This window comes from Cricetulus griseus, chromosome 5 (assembly GCF_003668045.3).
Source record: "Cricetulus griseus strain 17A/GY chromosome 5, alternate assembly CriGri-PICRH-1.0, whole genome shotgun sequence".
In the NCBI taxonomy this organism is placed as follows: domain Eukaryota; kingdom Metazoa; phylum Chordata; class Mammalia; order Rodentia; family Cricetidae; genus Cricetulus; species Cricetulus griseus.
In genome coordinates this window covers 26,839,488-26,860,310 of record NC_048598.1, presented here as the reverse complement: position 1 = coordinate 26,860,310, position 20,823 = coordinate 26,839,488, and the positions used below count along the sequence as shown (strand labels likewise).

Here is a 20,823-nt window from a genome sequence, read left to right as displayed (position 1 = left end):
TATTTAATTACTTAAAGCTGGTGACTAAAGTAAGTGACCTTTCATGCCGAGACACCTTATCACCAGTTAATTTGAACACATAACTCTTAGAGCCAGACTACAAATTCTAACTCCAGACAGTTCCAGTGTCTAATTTCTCCCTTTCTTTTCTCATGAAGAAACCCAATTACATCCTTGCTCCTCCAACCAAAATGTTCTTGCTAAAGAATGTAACGACCTCCTTGGGGGGGTGAGGTGGGGGAGTTTCCCAGACAGGGTTTCTCTGTGGCTTTGGATCTGACAGAGTTCATCCTTGCTCCTTTAAATTTTCTAGTCTGGTTCTAGATTGTCCCTGGATTCTCTTATCGCTCTGCCTGTTCCCAAGCCCCGTCCCGATCTCCGTAAGTTAAAGAGCCCCAGGATAATCCCTGTGACCCACACACATTTAATGCTCCTTTTTGAGACTTCATCTCACATTAAAGCTGATGACACAACTGACATTTGTTACAAATTTGATATGCCTAAATCAAACTCCTAATTCCTGTTCACTGGCCTGGCTTTCCTGTGTCTGCTCTCGACATAAAAGGTCATTCCAGGCTCCAGAGTCCCAAGTCCCTTTCCTCACCTGTTCCAAAGCTATTCTCCCTACTTTAAAACAGTTTAAATCTCTCAGGGACACACTACTACAGCCTTGGTCTAAGCCAGCACTTTCACTTAGCCGACATCAATGGCCTCCTAACCTAACCGGTGTCTTTACTTCCATCCCTTCCCACCTAACTGCTCCTACTCAAGTGTTCCACAGAGAGGTCAGGAAGGTTTTGTGAAAAAAAAAAAAAAAAAAAAAAAAACAGGTAGAATTGCATCACTCTGCTCAAGTCTTCCAGGGCCTCCCCTACAGGATCCAGAATCAAGCCAGTCCTCTCATTGCTTAAGGCATTATCCTCCACCTCATTCAAACATGTGGCAGCACCCACTGTTCTGAAGCAAGCCAGGAATGTATCAAAGTATGGAGAGCACCATGAAGGACAAGCCTGGGAGTATCTCAGACAGTCCTGATGATGAGAGCTAAAGGGAAAGTATTGTATCAAATGTTCTGCATAGCTATCTCAGGAGAAAGCCGTGGGGGACAAAACCTTTGCTTAAACCTGCACATGGTTTCTACATAATAACAGCAGCCTGAGTCCACCCAGGTTTTACCAGGCACACTGTAACAGCTTCTCTTGCTTAAATCTGCATGTGTTTTCTTTCTTTTTTAAAGTTAAACATTCCTTTTTTTTTTTTTTTTTATTCCTGGCACCACTTCTACAATTTACAGGGCAATATACTGGGTGTAATGAAAAGAAATAGATTAAAGACCTCCAGAATGTACATCTAATTGACACTACACGGCATTAGTAAACAGTTGCACGTTTTGCAAACCATGCTATGACGGCCCTAAACAGGAAGGGTTTCCTGTTTAAGCTGCAGTGACATTTACCACTATGCATTGTTCCTTCCGTGGCTGACTTTTTTTTACAGCTCCTCTAATGTATTTGGGAGGACGATCTCAAAGTAACCTACAGCTCTCCTGACAACTCCTTGCTGTCTTCCGTAGCCATTTTCTGCTGTTGGTCAAACCTTTTGCTACTAGATCCACCACCAGCCCCGTAGCCACCACCCTAGGGACTGTCAGAGCATCCTGCAACATTGCCTTCATTCGTGTGGATCCATAGCTTGATTGTTGTTGTCCACTATAATCCCCCAAATCATTGTAGTTCCCACCACCACCACCGCCATCATCGCCACCGTCATCACCACCACCATCACAGTTGCCTCCACCAAAGTTTCCTCCTGCCCCACAGCCACCTCCTGTGTTTGCAGATCCTGGTCCATGACCACCACTACCACAGCATCTCCTATGACTGGAACCATAACCACTACCACAGTGGCCACCATATCCTAAGTCCATTATGTCCACCATCACCACTTCCGTAACTACCTCTGTCTGCTGTCACCACCTCCGCTACCATAGCCTCCCGTTCCACCAAGACCAAAATTACAGCCAAAGTTTCCTACATGAGCCATAAAGTTGCCAGACCCACCTCCCCAACCTCTCTGCGATCCAGCAGTCTGTATCTCTTGTATCCCATGACACAACGGCCTCTTTCACGTCACAATTCTGCCCATTGATAGACTTTCCTGCGAGCCAGCAGACTGTGTCTCTTGTTTAGAAACATCCCTTTTCACTTCACAATTATGCCCATTGACAGCTGGTATCTCTGAACAACAATTTTATCAACTGGGTCATGATCATCAAAAGTTACAAAAGCAAATCCTCTCTTTCCCCCCCCCACTCTGCCTGCCTTCCAGAACTTGGATGGTTGCAATCTGTCATACTTTTCAAAGGAGTCTCTCAGCTTGTATCCTTCTGTATCGTCTTTAATACCAACAAAAAATTCTTCCCTGTTAAATGTGCACCAGGTTTTATAGACCCCTCTCTAAAAATGGCTCTTTGGTCCCACCACCTGCCCATCAACCCTGTGTGGTCCAGCACACATTCCTGCAGCCACCTCTGGAATGTTTTGTTGATGGCCTCTCGTTACCACACAGTCTGTAAATGTTCCTCACTTCTCAGAATGTTCTTTTAAGCTATTGTCTGTCATTTCAAAGCTCAGGCCACCAATAAACAGCTTCCACAACTGCTCTGGCTCCTTTGGATCATGGCCCCCCATTCTGAGACCAGACTCGCCTCTTCCAACTCAAATTGAATCCACAGGTGGTTTCTATGCCACGGCAGCAGCTAGGATCCAACCGGCTTTTACCAAACAAGCTGCAACAGTTTCTCTTGTTTAAACCTGCACATGGTTTCTATTCGATGACAGAGTCTAGAATCCAATTTTCTTCTGACCTTGCAAAATGAGCAGGGCTGGTGTCTTGTCAGAAATGTTCTCCTGATGAGTGAGTGAAGAGAGAAACTAGAAGACAGGTTTCCCTCGAAGGCTACACCCCGTGCAGCCCAAGCAAAGAGTGCTCTCACTGGTTCCTGAAACAATTAGGAATGGTTTGCTTTGTCCTACCCACCCCCCCACCCTTTCAATTATTATAGTGGAAAAACATAGTTAAATTATTATGGACTCAGACAGCCCAGCTTCAGAGTCATAAAAGGGAGTTCTCAGGGTCTAATTACAACGTCTATACACGCAAATGAGAGGAACACCAAGACACTGAATGGTCTGTGCTAAGTTACATTCCAGCCACCAAAGGCTGGAATCCCACTGTGGAAAAAATATAAAATAAATTCCTTTCAGATCTAGAATTTATAATTATGGGATAATGGCAAAAAGTGGCTATTACCTTAGATGTATATCGCTGACAAATGGGTAATGAAGTGTGCTACATACACATGATGGAATTTTATTCAGTTGTAAAGAACCTGAACTTATGACAATAAGAAAATGGGCAGACCTGGAAAATACACGAAGTAAGGTAACCCAAGCTCAGAAGGACAAACATGACACATTCTCTCTCATATGCAGATCCTAGCTTCATATGTGTACATTTAGGCAGTGTGTACAGGACCAAAAAGACTCAAAAGGGCCTATGAGAGCGGAAAAGAGATTCTGTAAGCTGGGAGGGGGAAGGATAGCAGAACAGATGTGCTATAAAAACAAAGTTTAAGGGTGGGGGAAACAGAGAGACAGGAGAGGAGGGGATGGTCAGCCCAAAATAGTGATGTATTAAAAAAATCCATGTGGAAATCTGATACTTTTCAAGACAATGAGAAAATAAAACTCACTGGCTAGATAGTTCAGAGCATAAAAGTGCTTGTTGTTCAAGCCCGATAACCGAGTTTGATACCTAGACCCTACTCTATAGGAGACTAGAACGGACTCCTGCAAGTTGTCCTCTGATCTCTACATGCCTGCTATGGCACACATACTACCCCACTCCAACTGCCATTCTGTGTGCATGTACACACACAGAAATAAAATTAAAATGAAAAATGTAAGAGTAAAAAAAAAAAAAACAAGGGAAGGAAAATTACTATGGCAATGTGTGCTTGTTAGTTTTTTGTAAACTATACACAAACTACAGTCTTCTGGGAAGGAACCTCAATTGAGGAAATGCTTCATCAAGTCAGCCTAGAGGCAAGTCTGTGGGACATTTTCTTGATTAACGATCAATGTGGGAGAGCCCAGCCCACTGTAGGCAGATGGTCCTGGGAGGTAAAAGAGAGGTAGCTGAACTAGGGCCTGGAGACTAAGCCAGTAATCAGAGTTCCTCCATGGCTTTTGCTTCGATTTTTGCCTTGAGTCCCTGCCCAGACTTCCCTTCATGGTGGACTGTTTTGGTCATAGCATTTGGTACAGCAACTGGCGGGTGAGAGGAAGAGGACGAGGAGGAGGAGGAGGAGGAGGAGGAGGAGGAGGAGGAGGAAGAAGAAGAAGAAGAAGAAGAAGAAGAAGAAGAAGAAGAAGAAGAAAAAGAAAAAGAAAATCAAAACAATCAGAAAACTTAGACATAATGTATTAAACTTTGGGTCCCAAAACTCATTTTTAAAAAAAGTTTTTTTCCTGTTGATATCAAAGAAAACTATTGCCTAGAAATAAAACAAAAATGAAATGAATGACTGAAAAGATGAAGTGCTTATCAAATGTTTCCATACTCTGTGAATTTCAGAGGCTCACATAAACGCAAATGAACTCACGCATAGCAATGGCAACTGTACATGTTTTCCCCTTGGTTTGACAGAGTAGATAAGCTTACTGAGTTATGCTAGAGCTTAAAGGTCAGGAAAACAAATAAACAAACCGGAAAGAACCCTTCAGCTATTGTGCCCTAGAGAATAGTGCTCCTAGAACAGCCCCGCCTTGCCCAAACTTAGCATTCAGCAGGGAAGGGATGCTGGTGGTTCTGAGACCATGGAGACTGATTCAGGTGAAAGACACCTAGAACACACCTGATAGACAGAAACGTCTGCACAAGGTCATGTCTAGAAGAAGCAAACGATGCTCATGCTTGATGTGGCATCCTTTAGACGAAAAGCCAGAACATTTTAGAAAGAACAAAAGGAAAATACAGAGTGTGAAACAACCAAGAGACAAAGCTTTTGTTTCTGCTGTCTGGTCTTGCAGCTGGTCAGGCCGACTCTGACCTGGCAATCCATCTAGCTGAGTCTACAGGCGTGTGCCACGGCACCTAGCCTGAAGAAAGCAAATCTAAACATAGTATTGTCCAAGAGGTCATTTCCTGGCATGGCCTGTTTCAACATTCTGAATTACTAAAGTAATATGAAGTCAGCGAGGCTTCCAACTATACATGCCCCACTGACCTTATTGTTCCAAATAAATTCAAACTTATAAACTCACTGGAAACATACTGGATAGCACAGAATAAATAAACACTCCCACAGGCCAGGCAGACAGTGATCCTGAAACTACCATTGGTTGAGGCAATCCTCGTCCATTTACTAATACACAAAACTTTAACCGTTGTTAAAAAAAAAAAAAAAGAGCCTGTTAAGGTTTCCCTTGACATTGAAAGAAGGCATTTGTTTTGATTTTGAAGCTCTTTGAAGTCATCTGTATGTTCCCTTGTGTGAAAGAGTACAATCAATCCATTTATTTAGAAGCTTTTCTCTGGCCTATCTTTAGTTGATTCTGTTGGTATATGGTGATGGGCTAATATTATCTCCTAAAACAAGCACTCATGTGACCCTTTAAATAAAGAAACAAAACAAAACACTAAACAGAAGATTATTAAGGGTAATGGTTACTGCTGGGCCATGGTGTGGGGGGGGGACAAAGGAAGGGACATGGTAACAGTAGTGTACTGCCTGGGCACACATTTTAGTACCTACCCCATTAGCCATGCTTGTCTCTGTCTCTTCCTCTTACACCTTTTATTTTTCAGAAGAAAAACTGAGGGGAAGACATTAGTAAGGACAGGGAAGATGTCTTTTTTGTTTTTTTGAGACAGGGTTTCTCTGTGTAGCCCTGGCTGTCTGGAATTCACTCTGTAGACCAGGCTGGTTTCGAACTCAGAGATCCGCCTGCCTCTGCTGCCTGAGTGCTGGGATTAAAGGTGTGAGCCACCATGCCTGGCAAAAGATGACTTTTTCAATTCCAGAATGTTCCAATGTAAATATCCAGTAGTGCCTCCTGTGCCTGCACAATCCGTCTAGCTGGACAAAAACAGCCACCCTGATCACTCATGTCAGTGAAGCCATGCAGGTTCACAGCTGTCTGGCTGCTGTTGGTAGCCAGAGGCCACTCTGCAGCTCAAGTGAGTTCCTTTCGTCCATGAGTCAGGGTTGCTATTTTGGAGCTCTCTTAGCTGAATGACACAAAGTCAGGGGTGGCTACAAAAATATCCTCCATTCAGTAATCCCAAAATGCTCATCAAGTGAACTTTTCACTGTTGGGAACACGCCCCTCTGCACTTTTTCTGAAACTCTGCTTCAGGCTTTCTCCCCACCCCAGCATTCCCTTGACATCCCGTCCTTCCTTCCCTTGTCACTTCGCCCATCACTCTCTGCAGAAAGGACAGCTGTCTATAGCCATTGGAGAGCTAGGGCCTGGGATTTTCTGCCATGTAACCTGACAAATTGTGTTCAGGTATTGTTTGAACGCTGGAGGAAAATGTGATGAGAGAACCAACGAAGGAAAGAATAAAACATCACACCAAGCTCAATCACAAAAGTCCTAATTGCTTCACAATAAATGAATTCAAGATTTAAAGCACCATCCGGGAAGGTGTCTACAGAGATTATCAGGGTAAAGTCTATTGGCTGACACCAACTTGTAGGAGGCATCTACAGGTCCCCTCCAAAGAGAATTCATCTGTCCAGATCCCAGCTTAAGAGAAACTACCATGTACTTGTAGTAACAGGCAGGATTCCCCAATCTCTCAGAGTCTGTTCCTACTACTCACATCCATGTCCAGCTGGCCACATCTTTACCCTTAACTCTGTTTGGACCAACAAAGATTGTTCTGTTGCTGAAATGAGAAATATTCCAAAGGTCCTGAATCAGGTCAGTCACTGCACGAATCACTTGACTATAAAGCCTGGTATTGCTTCTTTGCCTCTCTGTGTGTACTGCTCATCTCTGTCTCCTTTGAATGACTGCTTTTTTTTCAATCAACCATTCATTCTTACAAGCCCATCCTGGAACTGAAAGGCCTTGTAGAGACAGACAAACATCTACAGAGCATTGGGATGGTTCTATTCCCTGCCCCTGGATTCCCAAAGAGGAATGCGGGGATGATCCACAGTGGGTTTCACTAAGAACCAAAAGATCAGAGCAACCAAACAGGCAAGGAAAATGCCACCACTGCCCTTGGCCTGCCCTGGAGCATGTGCCTGTAGGATCCAAGCATGTCCTCAGTTCTTGGGAAGCAGATGGAAATAAGGTACTTTGTGTAAATCAGATCATTTTACTTCTGATAGATTATAATATCCCAGATTGAGAGCTCTGAGGGCATAACCAATGGAGTGCTCAACATTCAATACTTCACCCTTTCCGAGTGAGCAAATGTGCACTAAAATTTCTCTTTAAATAAGATTGCCATCTCTTTAAATCTGTATGAACTCTCAAATCTTAGAAGATTTATGGTATGTCAGTAGATGGATAAACAAATCTTGTGGCACCAGGAAACATCACTGCTATGACTGGAGAAGAGACCTTGCTCACAGTCAACAGCAAGAAGGGCATTCCTCAAAAATACCAATACATAAATGAATAAATAAGTCAGTGCTGCTCACTTAAACTACTGGAAAATCTGAAATGACTGTGTATGTGCTCATAATGGCGGATCTACCACCTGGCACACCAGAAGTGAATATTACTGCAAACTCTAGAGCAGTGCTTCTCAACCTGTGGGTCACGACCTCCATGGGGTCGAAGGATCCTTTCACAGGGGTCACCTAAGACCATTGGATAACACAGATATTTACATTATGATTCATAACACTAGAAAAATTATAGTTGTGAAGTAGCAATTAAAATAATTTTATGGTTGGGGGGGCACCACAACATGAGGAACTGTATTAAAAGGTCGCGGCATCAGAAAGGTTGAGAACCACTGTGCTAGAGTCTTTGGTGACGGTGATGACCCAGTACACATTCAACAGTCTTCTCAAATGCACCAGGAGGATGTGAACACAGGAGACTCTGCAGAGAAGCTGGGGTGGGGGGAGCATGGGGGCTCAAATAGCTGCATCTTCCTCTTAATTTTGCTGCGAAACCCAAACAACTTTAAAAAACCAAAGTTCACTTAAAAACACTTGGGGCTGGAGAGACTGCTAGTGGTTAAGAGTGTTTGCTACTCTTCAGAGCATCTGAATTTGGTTCCAAGTACCTAAGTTAGGCAGCTCATAACCTCCTGTAACTCCAGCTACAAAGGACCTAATGCCTCTGGCTTCCTCGGGCATTTACACACACGTGGTATAAACAGACAGGAAAGTTTTGCTTTGTAAAGCAAGGCATATCAGGTGTGGTGGCACATGCCATGATCCCAGAACATAGGAGATAGAAACAAAGTGATACACTCAAGGCCATCCTCATCTATTTCAGCCAGCTCAAAGCCAAGCATGGGCTACACGAAACCCAGCCTCGAATAAACTAGGAAAAGAACACAAACAAAATACTCATACATGGGTCCCACTCTACCCTCAGACATTCTGACATCATTGTTATGAATAACCCAGACATCCAAACCCTGAAATGCCCTCGGGATGCTAAGACCACTCTCTGGCATGCCAAAGAGGCAGTCAAGACTGAACTGGTGACACCATTCCACAGTAAGACCAGGCCTATGGCAGATGAGCCCAGCTTAGCTGGCACGCAACTAAGTTCAGACATAGTAAGGCTCACTGGTAAAATAAATGTTATGAACTTGAAATTTTCAAAAGACTAAGGCAACGCTCTATTGTCTTCTTAAAAATACTTTTAAAAGTGTGCACACAACACAGTCTGAGTTAACATGGTCTCCAAAGTCTCCATATTATACACATATATGACCACTGAAAGTGTGCATGCTGTTGTGATCTTAATGGTTAGAAATGTATATCAAGACAAAATGAAACGTGAAACAGCATTTATTCTACAGCATAGAGGCCAGAATATCTACAGATTCTATTGAGGGCTTGAAATACTACTGCTCTGCTAGGTTTTGAGAAATTAAAGTTTACTACCTATGTGTTGTCACAGCAGCCAGAAATGGGACAAACAGCATCCCGAACACACAGGAAAGCCAGCTAAATCGTGAGCAGAAACACTTCATCTTTTTTAGAGCTATGGGTAGTATCGAGCTGTGTCTATTACTATTATCCTTGGGCAGGTTCTCAATTAAACTTGATTTGAATGTAATTTTGTCCACACTAGTTTCTTGTTTAAAACTCAATTTAAAAGTGCCATCTTGGCTTCACAAAACCCATAGCCCTCAACATGACACCTCAGGTTTTTCAAAACCAGTACTCTCTGCCTCCTTTCCATCTGTGGGAAGTGGTTTGCTTTTACTGATCCTACTTCCCTCAACTCACACACAGTAACATTCATCCCTTTGCACACACGATGCTTATTTTTCTCTCAGCCCAGAACTAGGCTGGTCTCTGTGAAAGCCTAGCCTTTCAAGGCTCCATCAGATAAGACTGGGAAAGATGTCTCTGATTTGATTGGTTCTACCCTGCTACTCAGTATTTCTCATATCCTGTGGCTGCAATCTACTGACACTTCCACATTCCGCAGAAAACAAATTCTTTTTGTAGACCAGGCTGTTCTCAAACTCACAGCGATCTGCTTGCCTCTGCCTCCAGAGTGCTGGAATTAAAGGTATGTGACACCATGCCCAACTAAAGATTTATTTTTACTGATGTGTGTATCTGTGTGTGGTATATGTATACCACATGTATATAGGTAACTATAGAGGCCATAAGATTGTGTTGGATTTCTTGGGGCTGAAGTTTCAGGTTGTGAGTCACTCAGTATGGGTGTTGGGAACCAAACTCAGGTCCTCTGGAAAAGCCGCCAGTGCTCTTAGTGGCTGAGACATCTTCCCAACTCCCTGGACAGTCTTTATGTCCCGGTACCCAACACACTTCCGGATACATTTCAAGGGATGTATCTGATGGAGCCAGACATGGCAGCAATCCCAGCACTCAGGACATAGAGGCAAAAGGACTTCAAGTTTAACGCCAGAATGGGCAACAACACAGTGAGGTCCAGGCCATCCTCTGCTACATATTGAGACTATATAAAAGACAAAACAAAATAACCCACAATTTAAAATGAACCGAGATAAACCAAATGTAGGCACTTGATTAGCTTGCACAGGACCCTAGGTTTAGTCCTTACTAGTACAAAGAAAGTATACTGAACAAAACAAATATAACCAACCAAAAAACACAGCAAGGATGGAGAGGTAACAGGTGATCTTTTAAGATCCCTCTACAATGATGCTACTGTTAACAAGACACATAAGTATTCATTTTTAACTAAAATAAAGAAACCAACTGGCCCTTGAGTCAAGCGCTTTCTGGCTCCTACAAAAATCTGGTGTGTCCAGCATCAATTTACCAGAGCCAGAAAGAGTTCAGGTGCAAATGTTCACACTAACATGGGAAGCAGAAGGGAAGAGGAATGGGAACATTTGTGTCCCCTTCCTGCTGAGCCACAGCTTTATTAGAATAAGAATGAATGTTGACAGTAAAACAGGCTCATAACAGCTGAGTGGCCTCTGTAGCACAAAGGGACTCGTTTATTTATTTATTTTTTTAGAAAAAAGAACAACACATGCCTAATTTCTTTTAAATAGTTGGTAATAAGAAAATCTAGAGCACTCAGGAGGCAGAGACAACCAAATCTCTTGAGTTTCAAAGCCATCCTGATCTACCTAGTGCTTTCCCTACGTAGTGAAACCCTGTCTCCAAAAGAAGGGGAAGAAATGAATCCTATATATTTATCAAATACCCACTATATGTTCTTGAAGCTTTGTTTTAAAACACCACAGCCACTTTGAGGGGAATCTTACCAAACATTTCCTCAGTTTCAAAATATTCCTCGTAAGATGGTTCCTTACGAAGCATGAAAAGATGGAACAACACAGCACCAGAAATGAAGAGACAGGCCAATGTGACCTGGTGGCCTGAACTGAGAATAGTGTCACCCCTGTGACATTTCTGCCATATTCAGAGCCTGAGTCACCAGACGGATGGGTTTAGGGACAATCTACAATATAACTTGCTCTATCACTCATATTTAAAGATACTGGTGTGAATTTAAAAGGGGGGTGTTCAGACTAAAGGTGCCTAGAGACAGGGATTGTCATGTTATTAGGGATGAACTTAAGACAACAGGCAAATTAAAGCCACATATCAGATAATAACACCATTTCAATATGCATCTCCTGGTTTTGATAATGGCCCTGTGACTCTACAAGAAAGTGCCTGTAGTCTTTAGAGAACGTGCAATGAAGTACTTGGGCAGGCAGGAAGCATCATTTCTGATGCTCTGAAACTGTTAACATTTGAACAATCTGGGCTAAGGCAGGTGCTATTCTTTGCATTCTTTTGCAACTTTTCCTTAAGTCTGAAATTCTAACAAAATAAATATGAAAGAAAAAAATAATACAGTATTTTACTTATACTTGTAGACATTTGATGCCCCTGGGATCTCAGTGATGCCCCTGGGATCTCGTGCAAGCAGGGCGATGAGCCCCACCTAGAAATGGCCAGCGTTGAGACATAACCTTTTTGTCTGCTCTGGGTTCCTTACCACTTCATTCAGACCAGGTCAGCTGCCTTGGGTCGCTGCCAGCTGCAGCAGGTCTACACTACCTCTTAATTAAGTGTTCCCATGTATTTCAGGCTTCAAAACTGTCTGGCTCATGTTCATTTTACAGATGAAAATACTCTAGAAGGATGATTTATTGAAGGTACCCTGACCATATTGAACAAAATCAGGATGTGAATAATTCCAAGGTTCCTTTTTTTTCTGACACCAGACTCACATTACCAGTGCATAAAATAAACTTGGTCTCTTGTGAGAGAGCTAAGTTAGAAGTAACATGACATGAGAATGGGTGACAGGTAAAGGCACTTGCTTGGGACTCACAAGGAACATGAAGACTCCTGAAGGTTGTGTTCTTGCACACACACACACACACACACACACACACACACACACACACACACACGCATACTCTAAATTTTAAAAATCTTAGTAACTTGAAGAAATGGATTTTGTCAAATTAGTTTTAGCTTCCTCAGGGCTTTGTTGTTGATTTCTATCCTGTGGCCAGAGATGTCACTAACAATGAGTAATGAATGTGCAGTGTGTGTAAGTTCATCCCTGCTTAACAGAGAAACCCACCTCCAGTGTTTCAGAGTCTCTGGACATCTGACCACCTCCTGACTGGCTGTATTGATCAAAGCACAGCATACACTGATCAAAGCAAAGCATAGGGTATTGCTTTTTGTGAGTTTCACACCCACATCCACACACAGATGACAACACAACCAAGGGTGAATGAACACATACAGTTAATTACGTCACACAGACACTTTAGGGCACCTCATTTATCCAAGACTTACCAGTCACTTCCAGATAACTGTATCTTTTGCTTCCTGACTCGCTATAAATGTCCAATGGGATGAAACCTTTACAATTCCTCAGGGTCATTCTCTCCAAAAATGAACACTCACCAGAGACCTCTCAAAAAGTGCCCATAACAACCAACTCCACCAAATCACTAAGTGTGACAATGTGACAACTTGTTTATTTAACCAGTGTACAAAATAGAAAATAGTTTCTTTTTTTCCTTCCTCCAGCCCCTCAAGAAAATAGTCTCTTTCAGAAGATAATCACGTTACCAGTAGAGATAGCTCAAGAAACTTTAAGGAAGCCAACATGAAACTTTCTAAGCCACAATGGCATTTTAAAATAATTTTCAAAATCATATGGTCATGTGAATTCTCAAAAAGAAGTGTAAGTAAGTTTTGGCTAAGAGGGTAGCCTAGCATTGTAAGAAAGAATAAGAAAGGGCATGTGTATGTGTAAGCCAGAGGTTGATGTACCTCTTTCCATTATTCTTGAGCCAGACTCAGCTAAGCTGGCTGGCCAGATCCCCCGGGATTCTCCTGTCTCTGTCTCCCCAGCACTAAGATTTTCCCTGGGCACTTCAGTGCTGGCTCTGAGAGGGCTGCTGGTAGAACCCAGGTCATTGCACTTGAGTGACAAGGACTAGACAGACGGAGCCATTTCCCTAGCTCAGTAAGAAACCAGAAAGTTGGCCAGACATTCTCACCCAGAGTTGACATGGTCTCCTGCTTCAACAGGGCTTGAATGGAACTGGCACTCGACCCCTCAGACCCCAGCCAGCTGCTCTGAGCCAGAACCTTTTGCAGCCTCGTTGCTCTACTGCTCCAGCACTACCACTGTGCCCAGCCCCACCGCCAGAACTACCACCAAGACTCAGAGGCTGCCATCAACTGTCGGTCAACCTGGAATGTATGCTTCCTACATCTATGTCATGTTACTTCAGCCGGGATAATGGGCTCTGAAGAACTTTGCCAGATACTTTCTCTACCAATCTCATGAGAAAAAGGAACATGTTGAGAAACTGATAAAGCTACAGAACCAACAAGATGGCCAATCTTCCTGCAGGATATCAAGAAACCAGACCGTGATAACTGGGAGAGTGGGCCGAATGCAATGGAGTGTGAACTGCACTTGAAAAAGAATGTGAAACAGTCACTACTGGAACTGCACAAACTGTCTACTAACAAAAATGATCCCCACCTGAGTGACTTCATTAAGATGCATTACCTGAATGAGCAGGTGAAATCCATCAAAGAACTGGCTGACCATGTGACCAACTTGCCTAAGATGGGAGCCCTGAATCTGGCATGACAAGAAGATCTCCTTGACAAGCACACCCTGGGACACAGTGATGAGAGCTAAGCTGGCTTCCCAAAGCTACCGGTGACATCAGTGGTCCCTAAGGCTGTGCATGTGTGTCAGGCTGCCTTCATTTTTTCTATAAGTCGCACCAAAACATCCATTAAGTTCTATAATTTGTACTATTTCTTCAAATAAGAAATTTTGGTACCCCCACCCACCCACCCCCCCAAAAAAAGAAACCAGAAAGTTCTTTGATGCTGGTATAAAATGATTCCCAAGATAGATTATTAAATTTAAAAAAGCAAAACATAACATATGCTACACAAAATTTAACTCAAATAGATCACAGACTTAAATATAAGAAGTAAAACTATTCAATCTTAAGGAAAACACCAGAGTTCATTGTTGTGGCCTTGTACTAGTCAGTGGATGGTTTCATAGACACCAAAGGCAGAAGCAGTAAAAGATAAAGTGGATATATTGGATTTGATAAAAATTAAAAACTTGTGTGCTTCAAACTCTCAAGAAATTGAGACTCACTAGTAGGGGAAAATATTCCCAGTTGTGCCTAACTGAGTGCGCTGTAACTTAGAGAGACACCTTATCTCAAAAGCAGGCTGAGTGGATGTGGGAGGATTGGATGGTAGAGACTGCTCAAAAGCTCTTACTGCTTTTGGAGAGGATCAGGGTTCAGTTCCCAGCACCCACGTGGAGTCTTACAAACTGGTCTCTAACTCCAGTTGTAGGAAATCCGATGCCTTCTTCCGGCTTCCTCAGATACTGTACAGGCAAGGCACATTTGCATGTGTGCAGGAAAAATACACAGATAAAATCAAATATTTTAAAATTAGATAAACAACCAAGGTAGTCAGTGCTTGAGGAATGACACCCAAGGTTGATCTCTGGCTTATACCTATACACACACATGTGGGGTGGGAGTGGGGCAGTCTCCTGACCTACTCTTATGCCATTTCTGGACTTCCTTAGAGAGCCAGCCGACTCTCTAAAGAGTTATGAACTTTTTCATACCCTCTTGAAGTAATGTGATGTCATCAACTCCTGAACCAAATTTTCATGGTGAGTTCAAGGCCAGCCAGAGAGACATAACAAGACCTGTTTCATAAAACTAAAATAAATACCAAAACACAGGTGTATTAAAAATATTGTGTAAAATTACCTACAAGGTACTTATAAATGTTGTCTATTAAACAAATGAGTTTATGTCACAGACTTGGTCCCACCCCACCCCCTAAGATATCTCAGAATGTATATGCTAATGCAGATATTCCAAAGTTTAAGAAAAAAAAAAAAAAACCTGGAACACTTCTGGTCCTGCACACTTCAGATGAGGGATGCTCAATGTGGAGTACCTGCCTCATTAGGATATTTTAGGACTGAAACAAATTAATGTTTGCAAGGGGCTTAAAATTGTACCTGGTCTAGCATATGCTCCATGTACTACAACAGATAAGTCAGCAGTTGCAAGAACACTTAGGTACATTCCTATTGGAGAGAACTTATGCCCTAAGGAAATTATTTATCAAGAGACATTAGCAGGGGAGGAGGAGGAGAAATTATAACATTTGTGACACATATGCATTGAAATGCTATGGCGAAACTCACTACTTTATGCCCTAACTTAAAAAACTTAATGAAAGGCACTTAGCTTCTCTTTTCTTGAAGAACCACCATTATTAGTAATGAGTGTAAACACGTGGTCCCACTTACTTTATGAGTGTTACTTACCTATCCAAACGGTCTCTAAGCACTAACAGGACCTAGGCATCCTCAGTCTTTACTATACCCTGGGGCTTTGAGAGTTTGGGCCTTGTGTGACCCCCGCCACCTCCCCCCAGTTCAGTAGTTCTCAACATGTGAGTCTCCACCCCTTTGAACAGCCCTTTGACAGGGGTTGCATATCAGATATCCTGCATCTCATATATTTACATCACAATTCTTAACAATAGCAAAATTACAGCTATGAAGTAGCAAGGAAAATAATTTTATGGTTGGGGGTGACCACAACATGAGAGACTGCATTAAAGGGTCACAGCATTAATTAGAAGGTTGAGAACCACTGTCCAAGCTATATGCCCGTGACCATACAGTGCCATGAACAGTTCAAGGTTTGCCTGGCAGCCCTGTGCAGCAGTCTCTACCAGCAGGAGTTGAGACTGCCCAGCCTCCTCTTCTCAGCATGCTTGCAAGTGGAAGCCCCATTTATCAGGAGGGAATTCATGGTTGATCCTCCATGACCAGAAAGCTCTGATGCTGCCTATCTTGCTTTCCCCTGGCACTGGCTAGAGTGAACGGAGACCAGAGGAAAAGACTGGAAACAAAGCACCTAAAACCAGGGGCTAAAGAGAAGACTTGGAAGAGAAAGCTAAAGGGGAATAAAAGGCTCCAAATGTCAGTGTCAGATTCCAAACCCTCCAGATAACAATTATTACTATTATTTGATGGAGTGCAGACACTAACTATGAAGCCAAAGTCAGGTTTCGCTACAAGCCAAATTCTACAGCACGTCTGTACTGTAACACAGAAAGATTTGAAAGGAGAGCACTAATACAGCAGCCGAAGCAAGAGCAGACACAAGGCTGTGGTGGAGTTCTACCAGACTTTGAGGGACTGCCAGGTGCATACAAGGAAGGGCCTGAAGTACTGGGAAGGGAAGAGTGTTTGCCAGGAAACGATTCCAACAATGGGCTGTGGATAGCTGGAGAGGGGGAGAAGCAGCCAGGAAGTGACTAATGCAGGGGGGGGGCATGGTGGTGAGGAGCAAGACCACAGTCTTGATGAGCTCCAGCAACTTACAGCAGTGATTCTGCGAGACAGCACTGAGGAGCAGGGTGACATTCTGAAGATGGGATGTTTTCTGGTAATGGTGACAGAGACATGAGAGGGGAAAGAGAGGCCAGACTAGAAGGAAACAGCAGCCTGAGGGTGAGCAGGACTTCAGAGAAACAGGGACTTCCCAGTAAGTGAGGGATCATCCAGGTGAGTGGCTGACAGGGAGATAACAAAAGAAAGGTAAACTGGAAGAAAGACTCTTGACTATTCCCCTGGGACTTGCTGGAGTGTCAGGGAGAGGTTTACTTGGTTTTATAGGGATGAAGTACACCATACTAGGAATTTTAGACTTCAATGTCAACGTTTTGTTTAAGGTAAATTATCTACGTAGGTAAATTATCTACGTAGCTTACAATTTTAGAAAGCTTCAACTACAATTTGAAAAATTCAAGTCAAATGTGGTGGCTCACACCACACTTGCGGAGGCCAACACAGGAGGATTACTGTGACTTTAAGGCCAGGCTGAGCTGTACAAGCCAGCCTGGTTTATGTATGTATGAGACCCAGTTTCAAACAAACATCTATAAATAAATCAAAATAAAAGATTAAAAACATAAAAGTGCCTCCACTTAAACCTTTCAGGTAACAAACTTCAACTTGCAAAAGAAGTTATTCCAGCTCTGCTGTCCAATGAATGCACGTCACAAATCCCTACTGACTCCTGGGCCACTACCCAGTGGCTCCCGCACTCACCTAGGCCTTGCTGCTGGAATCCTTCTGAAATAAGCACTCTACACCAGTGAGAGCGGAAGAGAGGAAATGTCACGGGCGGACCGAAGCCAGGATAGTTCCTGAAAGGCTTCAATCCAGGGTCCAGTTTGAATTCTCCTTTCATACTCTAAAACCACAAGGTGGGGTGGGCAAGCAAGATTTTACAGAAGTGTATCGGCAATTAGCAGGTTTGTTCAGGGGAACTACCCATTGTTTCAACTATTTCTTCAGGTCACTTTGTTTCAGGTAGCAAGTGAAGTCATGTTTGGCCAATAGGCAGTACAAGCAGTGCTTTAAGTAAATCATTAAGTAAATCCGTAAATCAGGCTATCTAATAATTGGTCTTTCCTACATTTTTCTACTTCAGCCTTAGTGGTAATTTATATCATCATTAGTGGAAAAGCCAAGAAAGAATATACATGAAAAAATACTTTCCAGCTATAAAAAATAGAGCAAAGACAAACCAGGGCAATGCAGATGCCTGTGCAATGGGGTCAGTAGGTTTGTGAAGACTTCACTCTGGGACTGGTGCTCCCAGCAGGCATGAGTGCTGGCTGTACACATGAGCATTTTGTCCAATGCTCTTTCCTTTCAACATTAGTCTAAATGTGCAGACACATAGCACGGATGTGACTGCTAAGGGGAAAAGGGAAGGAGAAAGGGGGCTGGGGCTGTGAGTTTTGATACAAGAACTATTGCCACAGAACAGACTAGTCATTTGTAGAGTTTAATCTACTTTCTAAATGGCAGGCCTTTGCTAACTTCAGTCCCGGGAAAGAAACAGTCTCAAGGCTGTAGCTTTCTTTCTACAACGTAACTGTCAGCACCTTGCAACACTAACAAGTTGTTGGACCACCTTGCTGGAGAGACTAAAGCGCAGATAACAATGGGTCAATGGTAGGTGAACCCACACCCTGACCTGGCGGCTTAGACTTGCATATATCTCTAGCCCTCTATTTAAACTTGAAACTTTTCAGGACCCTGAGGTGGGCTGAAGTTGGGTAAATTGGATCTCTGCTCTTCCCAAAGTGGCCACATTGAATAAATCTCCATTTTAAAAATTAAAAAAAAAAATTGATTTGACTGTTTTGACTTCTCAATAACCTGGCATTTTCGGGCAAAAATTGTGACCCCACATTCCATGAGAGTTTCAAATACTTAATGTCTAAGAAGCTCTTAGATATCTGCTAAGTAACTTAAGAGAACTGGAATAGCTGTTTTGGATGGTGTGTTCCTACAGTCCCAAGTGCCTGGAGGCTGAGGCAGGATAGCTTGAGCCCAGGAGTTGGAGGCCAGTCCAGGCAATATGGTGAGAAAAGTAATCTTAAAAGCACAAAAGCAAGGTGTGGTAAACAATTTTAATCTAGCACTTGGGAGGCTGAGCCAGGAAGATACCAATTTCAATGCCAGCCTGCAATAACACAATGAGACGTTTTCTCAAAAGAACTTTTTGTAAAAGATGAACCCTTATGTGTAGTGCCCTCAAATCAGCCCAGACTGGCCTCAAATTCATGGCAATCCTCCTGTCTCCCACCCCTCAAGTGCTGGGATCTTAGGTGTGAGTCACCATACCTGGCTTCTTAAAAAAAAAAAAAAAAAAAAAAAAAAAAAAAAAAAAAAAAAAAAGGACTGGTTTAGTTTATACCAGAGCAGGTGACATTTCCTTCATAACATCAATGTTCCTGCTTCTGCTGTTTTTAACTCCCTGAACTGAAGACTACTCGGACTGTCCTGCCTCACCGGCAATGCCTGATGTCACACAATTCACAAGAGTTCTGATAAAATGGAGTTTGGGTCTATCCTGTGCTCCTTTGCTTAAACACAAATACAACTCACACCAATACAAAAACCAAAAACAGAAAAACACACCTTTTCTTTTACCTTAGGGGAAACAGGAAAACACAGAGCAGATCCCATCTGATAAACACAAAGTGAACCTCTGTCCATTTTCACATGTACACTATTAGCGACTAAGCTAAATGAAAGTTGGTAACCCAACAGAACGTCAACTATATTTCTGGTTTCAGAGACTACTTACTACATTAGGAACTTTTACATGAAAGAAACTACTGCATAATCGACATTGAACAAATTACATTTTTTCACAACAAAAGAAATGGGGGACATCCCCTCCGTGTTTTCTTAGCAGTTAGCCCCCTCTGTAACCACTACTTAACCGAATTTTGAGACAGAAACAAGTACTTTGCTTTGAAACACACACACACACACACACACACACACACACACACACACACACACACACACACACACGTCCTGAGGCAGACACTACTTCAGACGCCCCATAAAACAACTCATCCGATTCACATAAACCGAGCCGGAGCCCTTTATCAAAAACTTGAGTCTGATTATTTGGTAAGGGGCCAGGAAGGGGAGGTTTTTAAAATCAAAGTAAAAGTGTGCTTTGTAAATGTTCTACGCCTTGTCTAATTATGGTGCCCATGTTTGGCATTAATACTAATTCGACTAAATTCTTTTAAGCCTTTGCATTCTAGTCCAGAACTAACATAAATTTCTTCTCTGTGATTTGCAGACCCCAGAGGTGGGACAAATGAGTCTCAGTTTCCTATCACGGGAAGCTTAAGAATGGACCTTACCAGGTAAAAGAAAACCACTGGCTTAAACAAGGAAATAAACCAACAAAGGCCCCACAGATGAGAAATCCTGCAACCTTCCGCCATCTCCCAAAGGTGGAGAATCCTAATTCCAGAGTCGAATTCCCAGGAGGTCTCAGGAGACCCTAAGTCACCAGGAGGCGACAGCAGGGGATCGGGCGTGTGTGGCCTCACGGGACTGACCCCGGGAAGCTGCAAGGCAAGGAAGCCCCCTCCTCCTCCACGTTCAGGGACCCAAAGAAAGAGGTTCCTCGGCTCCCGGCCGCGCTCCCCGGGCGGCGTGCCCGGGCCCTAGAGCGCGCAGACCGCGCCCCCTCCCCTCTGCGGCGCCCCGAGCGCGCGCACGGCCGCGGAGCCCCTCCCGGCCCCGGCCCCGGCCCCCGCCCGGCCCCGGCCCCGGCCCCGGCCCGCCCTGCATCACTCACACAGCCCGAGCATCGCGGCCAGCACCGACCACAGCCAACGCCGGCGAGCCGGGGCTACAATCAGAGCCAAGGCTCCGACGGCCTCTGCCATCCTGCTCCCGCCGCTCCGTTCGGCCTGGGTCCCCGCAGCGGTCCGCTCGCTGGCTTCAGACCCCACAGCTCCGGGTCCCGGCTGCGAGCGCGAGGACAGCTCCACGCCACTGCTCCCCGCTCCCGGCCCCCAGTGGTCACCCGCCAGCCCACCGCCCAGCCCCAGCCCCTGTGCCGGCCCCACTGCCCGCTCATTGGTCTTCCAGGCAACTCGCGAAGGAAACCATTGGACAACTCGAGAGCCCGCCAGCCCCT

At 43.8% G+C, this 20,823-nt stretch overlaps 1 protein-coding gene and 1 pseudogene across 4 annotated transcripts in view; one reads left to right on the top strand and one right to left on the bottom strand.

The window, feature by feature from the left end:
• Mpzl1 (myelin protein zero like 1) overlaps positions 1-20,713 on the bottom strand; it is a 47,157-nt gene extending 26,444 nt beyond the window's left edge. For 3 of the 4 annotated variants that reach the window (XR_004770041.1, XR_004770042.1, XM_027417131.2), the window contains exon 1: positions 20,479-20,711. Coding sequence is in view for 2 of the 4 variants with exons in the window: in XM_027417131.2 (XP_027272932.1) it covers positions 20,479-20,569 (91 nt within the window). In the remaining 2 variants the exon portion in view is untranslated. Of the gene's footprint in view, positions 1-20,478 lie in introns of all 4 variants that reach the window. The other variant, XM_027417132.2, reaches the window with a different exon arrangement.
• LOC100770717 lies at positions 13,274-13,919 on the top strand (annotated as a pseudogene).
• Positions 20,714-20,823: the final 110 nt, after the last annotated feature.